The sequence below is a fragment of the Brienomyrus brachyistius genome, chromosome 5 (assembly GCF_023856365.1).
Source record: "Brienomyrus brachyistius isolate T26 chromosome 5, BBRACH_0.4, whole genome shotgun sequence".
NCBI lineage: Eukaryota > Metazoa > Chordata > Actinopteri > Osteoglossiformes > Mormyridae > Brienomyrus > Brienomyrus brachyistius.
Window position 1 is genome coordinate 13,859,841 of NC_064537.1, and position 12,531 is coordinate 13,872,371.

Below are 12,531 nucleotides of genomic sequence, written 5' to 3' on the forward strand. Positions count from 1 at the left end.
TAGTTCTCGTTTTTTCCGGTCTCCAATCCAGACTGACTTGTCAATGAGAGTTACGTTTCTTCAGCCTAGAGGACGTTTGCTTGAAGGCCAATGAAATTTTCGTGCGTTTGAGTACTCTTTCACAACTGTCCAATCACTGAGCTTGAACGACTTGGTTGTTGGTGGTGACGCTGGAAAATATTTTTGTTGCTGCTGGAAGGCGAGACGCCTGAGTTGGGAGGATTAATGGGGATTGCATGACCTAGAATTCGCCGACGCGTTAGTGTTTTCTCCTTTTTCTTACCGATCGTTAACGTTGAGTGAAATCTACACGTTTCGCGTCGACGATGTCGGTGAACATGGATGAGCTCCGGCACCAAGTGATGATCAACCAGTTTGTTTTGACCGCTGGTTGTGCCGCTGATCAAGCAAAGCAGCTCCTCCAAGCAGCTCACTGGCAGTTCGAGGTATGTTTACATCATGATCATGAGTGTGCTTGATGTTAGCCCTATGTTGCTACTCCGTTTAGCTTTGCTTTGTATTATGATGTCGATACAAGATGCGGACACAAATTTTTCACCCGGTGTAATCTTGCCAGTATTGTTAGCTACCTAGCTAACGACCATTGGGAAAATAACGTGTCCACAGATCGATTATCTTTGTTGTTATTTTTCATGGTGGTTACTATATGTATTTTAGTATGATATGCCAGTTAGTCCCTGGTATGGTGTAAACAAATCGTCCAATGCTAATGGACACGATGTACCCGTGTAACACGCCTGCGGTTTGGCTGCTGACTAGCTAATCCGGAAGACCAGCAACTGGGTGTTATGCTAGATAGCTCCTTGTCCAACAAAATAATACGCGTTTATTCTTCCGTGTTGGGGATGCAGTTAGCCATCTAACGTAGGAAACCAGACGTGTTTTTTTTTACAATAAAGCTCATTCGCATTGCGAGATATATGTATACTGCTTGGTGTCTAGCTAACATGACATCAGGCCGATTCTGGTCGTATTTAGAGAAGTCCAAGTGCACATTCAAATATGTTTAGAATCTAGTTCATAGGTTACCTGTATAAGTCAAACGATGTACGTCTGTGGGCCATCTAGCTAATCCTGAATGTTTGTTTACATTCAGTTGCTGGTTACTGGCTGTTTGTAGTAGTATCCGGTCAGTCATTTTCCGCCACGTTTGTATTGACAAAATGAAAATACTCAGCAGTCAAGACGTTTTTTTTTTTAAATTGACGATTTTACGATTAAAAGAAAAGCGTTTTTAAACTGTTCCTGCGAGTATCCCCTGCTATGATGTAAAACAGTCCTGCATCTTTGGCAGCTAAACGGCGTGTTTATGACGAGAATTCGATCTTAAAACTCCCAGTGAACGGATCGTATTGATTTAGAGCTGAAGAGCTTTTTCAGTTTTGTCATCTTGCGTGTAGCAAATACGCGTAAAATAGACGTATTGTACATTTTTCAGTAGACAAAAAAAAACAGATCCCGTAATTTTGCATTCTTTTTTTGGACCTAGATATTCTTAAACACGATTTAAGAAATGATTTAACAATCGCTCTATGAAGCTGTTTTATTCGGTTAGTTTAGACCCTGCCTTAAATTTGTTTTTAAGGAAATGTACAACAGTGAGTACAGGAATAACTGGTGTGACTTGTTTTTCATGTAAACAATACTAAATATTAATGCCCTGTAATGTGTAATGAAATACATTTTTGTAAAGATGTATTCAGTATATAACTAATACATTTGCTTATAATTACGGGGATTCTCTGTTTAGTAAGGTAATTCAGTGGCATAACAGAATTGTTGCTCTACTTGAAATCACATTTATCATTCATAAAGATCATGCAGATCTGTTTACATTCTACCTTGAAACTAAAGCTGTGGTTGAGCCATGAGACAATCCAATCATGGGAACTGAGACTGAATTTACCCATGAGACATCCCAGGTAATTCTGATTATGATGAGATTTTGCTTGTATAACTAGTGCAAATTGACATAAGTTTACATGAGTGTCATCTCAGAATCAAGCTGACGATTGTGATCCTTTTCTGGTCCTGGAATAGGGACTCCTCGGGTCCAAAACCCAGTTTCTTCACCACTAGACCATCTGTTTCCCTGCTTTTTTTTTGAACAAGACACAAATTATTCTGTTAAGCTGTGTTTTGTTGAACCTTGCATGGCACACATCCCAAAACTGGAACTGGAACTTACTTTGAGTGCCGGGACACTCATTTTTTCCCAGGTGGTTAGAATTGTATAGGTTTTGTTTTTTCATGTTAATTTAAAATGAACATATCTAATTTACAACAAGTACAATAAGTGCCCAACTTCATATAAGCCAGAAGGTTTTAAATTCTGCTTCATGATTCTTTTACCTTTTAATGCAGTGTCTCATAAATGTAATTTCATTTTGTGGACCCCATTTTTGTTTTATTTTTTAACAGTCTAAACCGTATTATTGCAACACAGGACGCACCTCCCACAAACTGCCTAAGTAATCTTAACATGCCTTTACAAATGTGAGATACTATCCTAGGTTTGAACAGGAACAGCACCCTCCCCCTCATCTTGCTTTATGACTGAGTGGCATGCAAACGTTGTTGAGTCATACTCTGAGGGAATGCCACATCAGACTCATTGCCGTTTCCGATCACAATAGTTCATGTTGAATCATGAATGGTGGATAGTGTCCTATATACCCAATGCAAACTCAGATTCCTTATGAGCCTCCCTTATTTGCTCATTTGGTTTTGGTCACTTGTTTTTAGTAGCCGACAAGTATTGGCAGACGACTACATGCTTAATTAAGATGTCTCAATAGTTTTGGGTTTTCGTTAAGCTCAGTTTTGAGAACGGGGAGCCCAAGTGATTGAAGTGTATTTTTTTTTTGCTGGGGCTTGTCTCTGTGCGTCCTTTCTCATGCTTTGTAGTGAAGAGGACCAACAAATCATATCATTGTTTTCAGGAGCTCTAGGTAGGTCAAAGGAAGCCATTGATTGTACTGATGAAAACAGAGCTTCTGCAGTCAAATGTATTATGAGAGGACAATACTGACTGTTGCTTGCTCTTGTAATTTCTTCCATCCTCTTTCCCCTCCTTCAACTCCAATCCATAATTTTTCTTTCTGTTAGTCTAAACTTGGCAGGGAGCCCCTAGGTCTGCTTGTATGTTGCACTGTTTTGCCGTTGCAGGTCAGTTGCATCATATAGGTCTAACCAAAAGGCCACAGTGGTGATTCCCAGAGGCTGTTTGTCAGGACAGCATGCTTTTTCTGAACTGTTCGGTGCTGCCAAAATTTGTGGGGGTAAAGAGGCACAGGATCAAATACATCTTTAAATACAGAGGCACCAAGACAACAGATCTAGTCTGTTTTGTTTTTGTACTGTATGTACATTTAAAAATTTTGGATCTCTGGTTTGGGTAACTGTTAGTCATCCATAGCTTACCAGATTTCTCTAGCATTATACTGTGGTGAGTTGTCCTGCGCCCTCCCCCTTCGGAATCATTTCAAATTCAGTGTAAGTTTTTACACATACGCTAGCAGGCCGAGGCTGTGAGAACCCCGAATTGTAAGTGCGCTGGCTGCATGCGCACAGGGGAATAGTACAAACTCGGTGCCCTCACAGACAATGGGAGTCTGGTGTCTGAACGTTGATATGTGTGTCACGTTTAGCAGTGAGCATTCTTCCACTGCCGCCACCACTGTGTGTCGTGGAGGAACGGCCCGGCATTCAGTAAGGGGGAGGGGGGGGCAGGGAAACAGAGAGAATGCAGTGGGCTGGTTGGGAGGGGGGCCATAGTGAAGCTCAGGGCCTTTTAATTTCCCTTCATTCAGGCTTGTTACATTGAAGTGCTTGGAAGTCTTTATGCATAAGTCTTGGCAAAAAAAAGGCATAATCGTTGCCTTTGGGCCCCTTGAGGTGTAAACAGTAGATGGTACATGGCTGAAATATTAATTTGATGTTTTACGTAAGCATGACGCAGTCCGAGAGGTATATTTTGTATGTTTATCTAAGCGTGGTATTGAAAAACAGTAATATGCAGTTTTATTGAAACTTACACAGCCTACATTCATTCAGAACTGGACCCTTACTCTTTGTGCTTATGTGTAACATGCTTTTGCTTTTTTTCTCTCCCATACAGACTGCTCTAAGCTCCTTTTTTCAAGAAGCCAATGTCCCCAGTCATCACCACCAGATGGTAAGAGCATTTAGTTTAAAAAAAAAAAAAAAAAAAGATGGACTGTTTGGAAGATAGAAATTTAAGTAGCTGTTGAGGTTTTGTGTATGAATTTCTGTGCTGCGTCCAAGGGTCATTGTTAAAGAAGCGTCATTGTGAACAGTGTAGATTTGTGAGCTGTAATATTCTGCTTTACAACTAGCTGACATGCATATAGTTGTATGTGTGTTTTCTCGGTGTATTGGGTGGTACTTCTGCAAGTGTCTCCATGTGAGGCTTTGCTTTTATTTAGGGTGTAGCCATTACATCATTCTGGGGCAGGAAAGGAGAGGGTGGAGAGGTGGGATTTGGGAGGAGGGGTTTTCATGGCAAGCTGGCATCTGCTAGTGGTCCACCCCCCCCCCCCCCCGCCAACACACACACCACACATTTATTCATCACACCTTCTCCTGACAGCATCTATCACTGCTCCACCGCAGTCTCCTTGGATAGCAGCAGACGCGCAGTGCAGTTCTATGATCACAAGGCTGGTCGCTTGGTTATTTACGAGTATGTTGAAGTTAATTTGTTTTGTCTGTTTTACTGTTTGTTTAGTCTTCATTCATTTTGTGATGTCTGCAAGTGTGAAGTTCTGATTGTTCTCTAGTGTCTTGGGTCTCCCCGATACAGATGTTTATATTTTATTTTTTTTTAGCATTTCTCTAAAGCTTGAAATTAAAGCCTTTTTTTGTCTAAAGTCTGTCACGGCGGCATTCTGAAAAGCCCCGATCCAGTCAGAGGTGAAACGCTATCTTTCGTTTGATTTTGACACAAAGGCATATCTCTGAGGCTTTCGGCTCTCCCCAGAAGCTGCTGGTGAAAAGGACGTGTGTGGTTTTGTGAGGGTAATTAGGACTTGGTTTAAGTCCTTTTGTGGTGATTGTGGCACGTTGGATCGAGTTGTGGGGGCTGCGACCACTGAACACTTATCTGATATCTGACAGTTATCTGATATCTGTTAAAGGAGGGGGACAAGCCTCTTCCTAAATGCCAGACCATGGCATTGAATGCATGTGAATTGCTGAAGTTGGATCTGCATACCAGTCTATTAAAGACATAATCTTAAAATTTTTGAATTAAGCATGTGTGCCATGAAGTGACTAAAAGGGAAGGATAAAAGAATGTAAAACCCATACTCAGTCACATGGTTCTGATTTCTGACAGAGCTAATTGTTTAGACAAAGCCTCCCCCCCAAGTTTCTTGTATTTTCACCCATTTTATTGATGCTTTTTTTTTTTAAATCCTTGGCTTTGATCTAGCAGCCTGAAGGCTGCAAGTTTATGTACCAAAGCAGGTATACGCATAGTACACTAGTTCTCATATAGTGTTGAGAGTACTGAATGATTTGCCTTGCGAACATCCAGTTGAACTGGCCCGTTTGGCTTCAGCCCTAAAGCTACTATGGTGACTGTGACTTCCTGTCTCGTCTGAATGCAGTGACTCCCATCCCCCTGCCTCTGTCTGTGTTTAAGGTTAACCTCCCCCACATAAGACATGTCGATTCTTTTCTCTACCTGCAGTTCCATTATCCTCCAGTAGAGGTGCACTTGGATGAGGCAGTTTTCTTAGTCCAGTCCTCTTTATTTCGACTGGTTTATCAAGTTTAACCCCCAACCTGAGCAGTTGTTTAAAAGCAATCACATGTTTTTAGGACAACTAGGTTTGGTTGACAGGTTTCTGTGGTTCTGTACGAAAGATGAGGGGGGAGGGTCTGCATTTTTGTTTTTGTCTTGATAAACAAACATGCAGTCTGGGCCTGTGAAAGACATCTCTGGGGTATGATATTCTGGCGGTGAAGAGCGGTGTACACCTCTCCCTCGTACTGAAACACGGAGCTCAACTGTCAGCAGATCCTGTGAGACAATCTATGGCTAACATGATCAAGGGGAGGTCTCTGTATAAATAGTAAATAAGAAATGATTATGTATATAACAGTGGTGTACTTCCACAGTACACAGTTAAATATGTGAAAAGCTGCAGTCCTGATAGGCATTGCACAATATAATCTCACCTGAAAGTTAGAGATGTTTGCGGTGCTTTTAGCTACACGCTAGAACTTTCTGTGAACTCCTGAATAAACAATCAGCATTCCAGTTTTACACCTCTGTGACCTGTGGTTGAACCTTCTAGTATTGCTTACAATTGGTCATTATATAGCACAGTTTTCTTAGGATAAAAATATTATTTTGCTGACTAAATGTGATTGGTGCAGCACACGTGGAATGCCGCTGTCTGTTTGTAAGATCGTTAATCTGAATCTTATGTATTTCATGCTTGAATAGATGGATGCTCTGCCGCTACTTTCGTTTTGACGGCATCCAAACAGAACGTTCTATACCTTTACTAACAACCATGTGACGCAGTCAGCATTGTTCACAAGAACATCTTGCACTTGACTTTTGCATCGATTGCAAAATCATAAACCACTTCCACTTTTTTCTGTAGTTTTCTCTGTGCTCTTTGAATTGTATGTCCACATTCAGCTCAGAATCAGCAGTGCTTTGCATTTGGTCATACAAAGTGGGTTTGTCGGTCGTTTTTGTAACTAGATATAACGTAAAAGCTGGATGAAAATATATCCATTATGTCATTACATGAGTAGCGACCATAAAGAATGAAACTCAAACTTGATTGTACTCATTTCACAATGTAAGTTAGTAATGGAAAAGGATGTGTAGTGGTAGTACTCTGACGTAATGGGGGTGTAAGAATATACCCAGTTTAGCCTTTATTTCCAGTGGGCGGCGTATCTCCTGAATCCTTCCGCTTAGTTTTCGGAGCAGACTCAGTTTTAGAGTCATAAATAGGTACTACCAATGTCATTGCAAGTTTGACATGTTGTATGTGTGCTTGATTTTACCAGTTTGTGGTTTTATTTTGCCTCCTAGTCTTTTGATTTTTGATGTTAAAACAATTTAGAAATACAAATGCTCCTCTACTTGCGAACGAGATACGCCCCGAAAAGCCGCTCGTAAAGTGAAATGTTCGTAAGTCATTATTCAACATCATTTTAAGGGTATACGCAAGTACAAAGAACTAGGATGCAGGGAGTATGTACGCTACGTTTCTGCGTGGTGGGAGTAGAAGCCAGAAGTCATACTAGGCGGATTTGGTGCGCAGAAAAAAAAATTTGATGTTACGAACAGGAAACGGGAGCCCAATGAACACAGTTTGGACTTGCAGTCCTCTCCGTTCGTATATCTGAAAGTTCGTAAGTTGAACGTTTGTAAGTAGAGGAGCGTCTGTATTGTCTGGAAATGATTTGAATGACTGTTGGAGTGTCGTGGAAGACTTAGTCCAGTGGTACTGAGCACCACTCATGTAAAAGTTTAGTATGCTTCACCATTGGTTTAGTTTTGCCTTCACTTTGCTCTAATTCTGTGTTCAAGTTTGTCCCGGTGATTTACGTTTGTTTTGTGTTGATGTGTGAAAATGTGCTCTGCAGCCCAAAGTGTTTAGTGTGTTTACCATGTTTAGTATGCCCAGAGGCAGTCAGGAAGGGCCTCGTCATTGTAATTCAGGTTTTGATTCTGCTCCTCCTCTCTTTCTATTCCATGCAGATGTGCACACCGCGAAATACACCAGCCACCCCACCCAACTTCCCAGACGCCATCACCATGTTCTCCAAACTGCGGGCATCTGAATGCAGCGGTGGCAGCGGAAGCACTTCGACGGCGGGACCCACGGCCTGCTCCCCACCGCCCTCATCCTTCTGGGCCTCCTCCCCGCCCAGCCACCAGCCTGTCTGGCTGCCCCCCTCATCCCCCACGGGTCATCACCTACACCATCACCACCACCTGCACCAGACCCACATGTGGCCACCCGTGTCCCAGCCTGGCAAGACCCAGCAGACGCCCTTTGTGTCTGCGCTGCATGGCCAGAGATGAGATGAGGAATTCATGAGGGGATATAGGGGTTGAAGTATCAGCAAAAGCAGATGGTGACGAGTGACAGAGACCCGTAGTTTTTTCCATTTCTTGAAAAAAAAGATCTTTATTAAAAATGTCGTTTGCTACATTTTTGTCAGTAATTTAGGTACAAATATCCAAATCTGGGGAGAGACCACTACTAATATAAATCCGAAAATGTCTGAAGTGTCTTTGAAGCAGGCCTCCTAGTGCCTACTTTCTGGCATAGATCACTTTGGGAGGAAAGGCAGTTGCCACAGCAATGCAAACAAGCCTGTGACTAAGCACTGGAAACATTTGCAAGACTCTGAAGGATTTAGGGCAGGGAGGCTATATCCATATGGCCTGACCTGCCTCTGCCTGATGGGGGGAAAAAAGGACCCCTTGTGTTCGGGACCCCAAGTGTAATAAGACCCTGCTGTTGCTTCAGCTGCAGCATTTGTAGGACTGGCAACGAAAAAAAAGTGACCCTGGAGGCTGCTGAAGGAGCCTTTGTGCTTGGTTTGTGTTGAAGGAGAACAATGTGGACCTTGGGGAACATGAAGCCTTCAAATCGGATCATTGACCCAGCCTGTTACCTTTGGGTTCAGTTTTTCTTCTTCATGAAGTAAAGTTGTTTTGCTTGGTTTAAGAACAAATCTATGGATTTAGTGTTTTTTTTTTTTTGTGTGTGAACATTTCTGCTGAGCTCAAAAATAATGGAACAAAGGAATTTGACAACAGCCCAGCGTGATTCACTAAAAGGTCCTAGCGGACACGTCAGGATTGGTTGTAGTCCTGTCACTGGTTTTTGTTGACATCTAACAGTCTGAGATTGCTTTTTTTTTTTTTTTTCTTTCAATCTGTTTTTATGGGAAAGTTTTGATGAATCCCGTGTGTGACCACAAAAGGAAGCAGTATACTGATTGTTGAATGCATTGTTTTTATGTTACCTGCACAGACTTTTGAGAATAATTTCACAAATGGCTAGTGATTGTCTTGGGGCGCCTTTCCACCGCACCAGTACCATACTAAGTAATAATGTCAGCCTGGATGATATGCGATATTAATGCCAACATTGCATGTTATGCACGTGCAATTCTTACATCGTTAGTCGGCAAGATTAAGATGTGACTTTTTCTTACCTTCAATTCCGTATGCACATTTTAGCACAGGGAATTTTGTTTCACTAAAACATTTTTACTCTGTCAGAGGAAAAAAAAACTTAGCAAGTTTTGCAGTTTTAATAATTTTTCCTTTTTAAGATTATCTAGTATGTTTAAGAAATCAGTTTAAAGTTGACCTCCGCTGCTTTTGCATGAGCACTGCATGCATTCTCCGAGACAATCAGTCATTTTCATCCTTACTGTTTAAATCATTCCCGGACAGCATTGTGAGAAATTTATGTTGAACTCGTTTTTTGCTTTATAAATACCAATACAAATATCTCTTACAACAAAATTACATGGCAATATTTGGATATATTTTTTATTTCTCGTCATGCCATCCTGATTTTTGTTGTATCTGATTTTCCAACCAAATCACAATTAAAGCTTGGGTCTCTTCATTTGTCCTCACATCCATCATTACTTTTTTTGACGTTATTTTCTGAGTTTGTAACTTGACGGTGGTTGTATTGTGTTTCGAGGCAGGGTATTTGCATAACCAGTCAACAAAGAAAGTGTTTGCAAGTACCAAAGAAGTACTCCAGTTGGTTTGGTACTTTAGGTACCACAATTGTTGGTACTGGTACTTGACCGGAAGTTAATGGAAAAGGGAAAGTACCAAAAGTATGGTACCTGGTGCAGTGGAAAGGCGCGTTTGGCCTCTCACTATGGATGCTGGGAAAACTGAAGTAATTAGTTGATACTGGTCTATAGATCACATTGGAAGGTTAACAATGCAGTCAATACAAGCACTCCTGAGTTTACCTCTTCTTGGTGGGAGCATTTTTCATGCATTGAATGTCCTGGTGAAAATGGGCACTTGGCAAAGTGTAGAGTTGTGTTGAGCACAAAGTCAGTTGGATGTTTTTAATTCATGTGCATCTTTGTCCACTTTCTCTAGTGGGTCATAGCAGCCATTCAACCACTTTTGCTGAGTTCTGTGGCTTTTTACTGACAGAAGAAAGTTAATAGGAGTCCACTGAAATCTGATGAATATATTTTTGGGATTCCTTTTCTCTCTTCAGTCCCATAAAACTACTGAAGGTCATTGCCAGCTGAGCAATGCCTACGTCAGTGTTTCCCAAGCTGGTCACAGCGACCCCCAGACAGTCCGAGTTTTTGTCCCTCCCAGCTTCGACGTCTTTGCTCCGCTGGGAGAGAGAAAAAACGTGGACTGTCTGGGGGTCGCTGTGACCAGCTTGGGAAACGCCGGGCTAAGGTGTGTAGGGCCACATCTGGTAATGTATTACGGATAGTGTGTTTTAGGATTAAGATGGTGTGGTATGTGAAGAGAGACAGTTGCCCTTGAGGAAGTTTTAGGTCTGCAAGCGATGGATTTAAATGGTCGTGGGGTACAGATGTGCTTCTCAACCCTCACAGTGGTTGCAGTTATGAATCTAGTAGAATAACAGTAATCTTTGCATGAGAATTGGCAAAACTGACACACAAGAACATCCAGATCCTCTTGTTATCTGATTTAGGTTGTGTGGTGTGGGGGCGGGGGCCGGAGGGTGGGGGTGGGGGTTAGGGGATGCTGTGATGCTGACTGGAGATTTAAATTTGCCTGTGTGTTTCAGTCATTTCACTTTGTGGGTCGTCTCGGTGGATTCTGTTTCTTCTTATATGCATTTACTTCTTATAGAAAGTAAAATGCATTCATTCTTCACAAACGTCACATCCATCACAAATGTCAGAAATGGTGTACTGCTTTCTTTTGACGTTGTAAGGTTTTGATTTATGGGACAGCATTTAAAAAAATAATAATAAATGTGGAATGTCAGGACATCAGGTGGGCATTGGAATGCTGAACATGGTCATGTGATGTGAGTCATGTGAGCATCTGTGACCCACACCAAAGTTCTGGTCTGTCATTTCAGACCCTGCTACACTAAGCCATTGTACAATCTCTGGGATCGACTTCCATCTCACAGGGACAGTAGGAGCGTGCAAATGAAACACGTGCACATCAGCGCTGTTCTGCTCAGAAAGGGATAATACATATGCAATGAGAATTGATTTCATTGAAATCCTACCATGACAGGAGTACTTAATTGTTGTATTATATTGATCTGATGCTTTGCTTAAATCTGACTGGTGAAGTTTGCGTGAAGGCAGTCTTTGGGGATTGCTGGAAACAAGCTGATTTTCATTTTAGAAACTTCTCATTTGGGATGTTCTTTAGAAGCAATGGGTGTTTGAGCTGGGACTGTGAGTTGTGTGCATACTGAAAAGAACAGTGGAAAAAATTTAACCATATTGTGACCACTATCACAAAATGATATTGTCCATAGGTGAAAATTGTGACTATGCTGTTGAGCAAAATGTTCATTGTTAAATAGAAATTTATACATTTAAAAAGCGAGCAAACTACACATTACGGTGCATCCTGGAAAGGTTAATGTGAGAACACGACCTTAGTCACTTTGACGGCGATACACTTACTGCAGCTTAAAAACTGAACCTTTTTAGCTTGTTTTATATTCCTTTTGCTTTGTACAGTTTTTACCATAGCAGCTGCTGGAAAAGGATGTATAACTTTTTTTGTATGGTTAGAAAGCATGCATTGCTCAATTCCGTCATGAGATTTTCCTATCCATGCGTGATATATGTACCTATGATACTTCATATCAAAAAGGAAAACATTTTTTTATGTAGCTAAAAGAAACAGCATATCAAGTTGTAGTCTTTGGAGTTCTTTAGTATTTTGCTACTTACACAAATACCAGCACAGTGATTTTTAAAAAGTAACAAAAAAAAAAAAACGTTAATGATGATCTCATCCACACCAGCTACTCCCCAGTTTTTCCAGTGGGCTTTTCAGTTTCTCAATCCAGATCCACGTCAACAGATACCTCTCTGATGTTCTCCACCACAGTGGACCTTTAGTCAGTTTCTGCATTTACAGATGAAGCAATAAGGTAGAATCAGGCAGATTTTTTTTTCTTGTCTGCGAAATGACTCGTGGATTTTGTGTGTCTGACTGTGCTCTAGTTGATTTATGATTAAGAAAAACATGGATGATTATGCTGTGGTATGATGAAAATATCAAGCGGCTTTGAACAATTTGGTTATTGTGTGATTGATCATTTCTAGCTGCATATAAATGTAGCACTGCATATTCTATGCCTGATGGATAGGCAATGCAGAAATACTGAATAGTTGAGTAGACTTTGAGATGAGTCTCTTAAAACCTAACAGTTTGAAAATATATTGTCAGAGGTAACGTTCTCTAATTTTTAAACCTGATTTGGTTAAGCAGAG

At 41.2% G+C, this 12,531-nt stretch overlaps 1 protein-coding gene across 1 annotated transcript; it reads left to right on the forward strand.

Annotated features, from left to right (window-relative positions):
- The first annotated feature begins 115 nt into the window (after positions 1-115).
- Positions 116-10,234, forward strand: ubald2 (UBA-like domain containing 2). The gene is made up of 3 exons (XM_049014541.1): positions 116-446; positions 4,142-4,198; positions 7,778-10,234. The coding sequence occupies exons 1-3, from the start codon at positions 327-329 to the stop codon at positions 8,102-8,104; spliced, it is 504 nt and encodes a 167-aa protein (XP_048870498.1). The 5' UTR covers positions 116-326; the 3' UTR covers positions 8,105-10,234.
- The last annotated feature ends 2,297 nt before the right edge of the window (positions 10,235-12,531 follow it).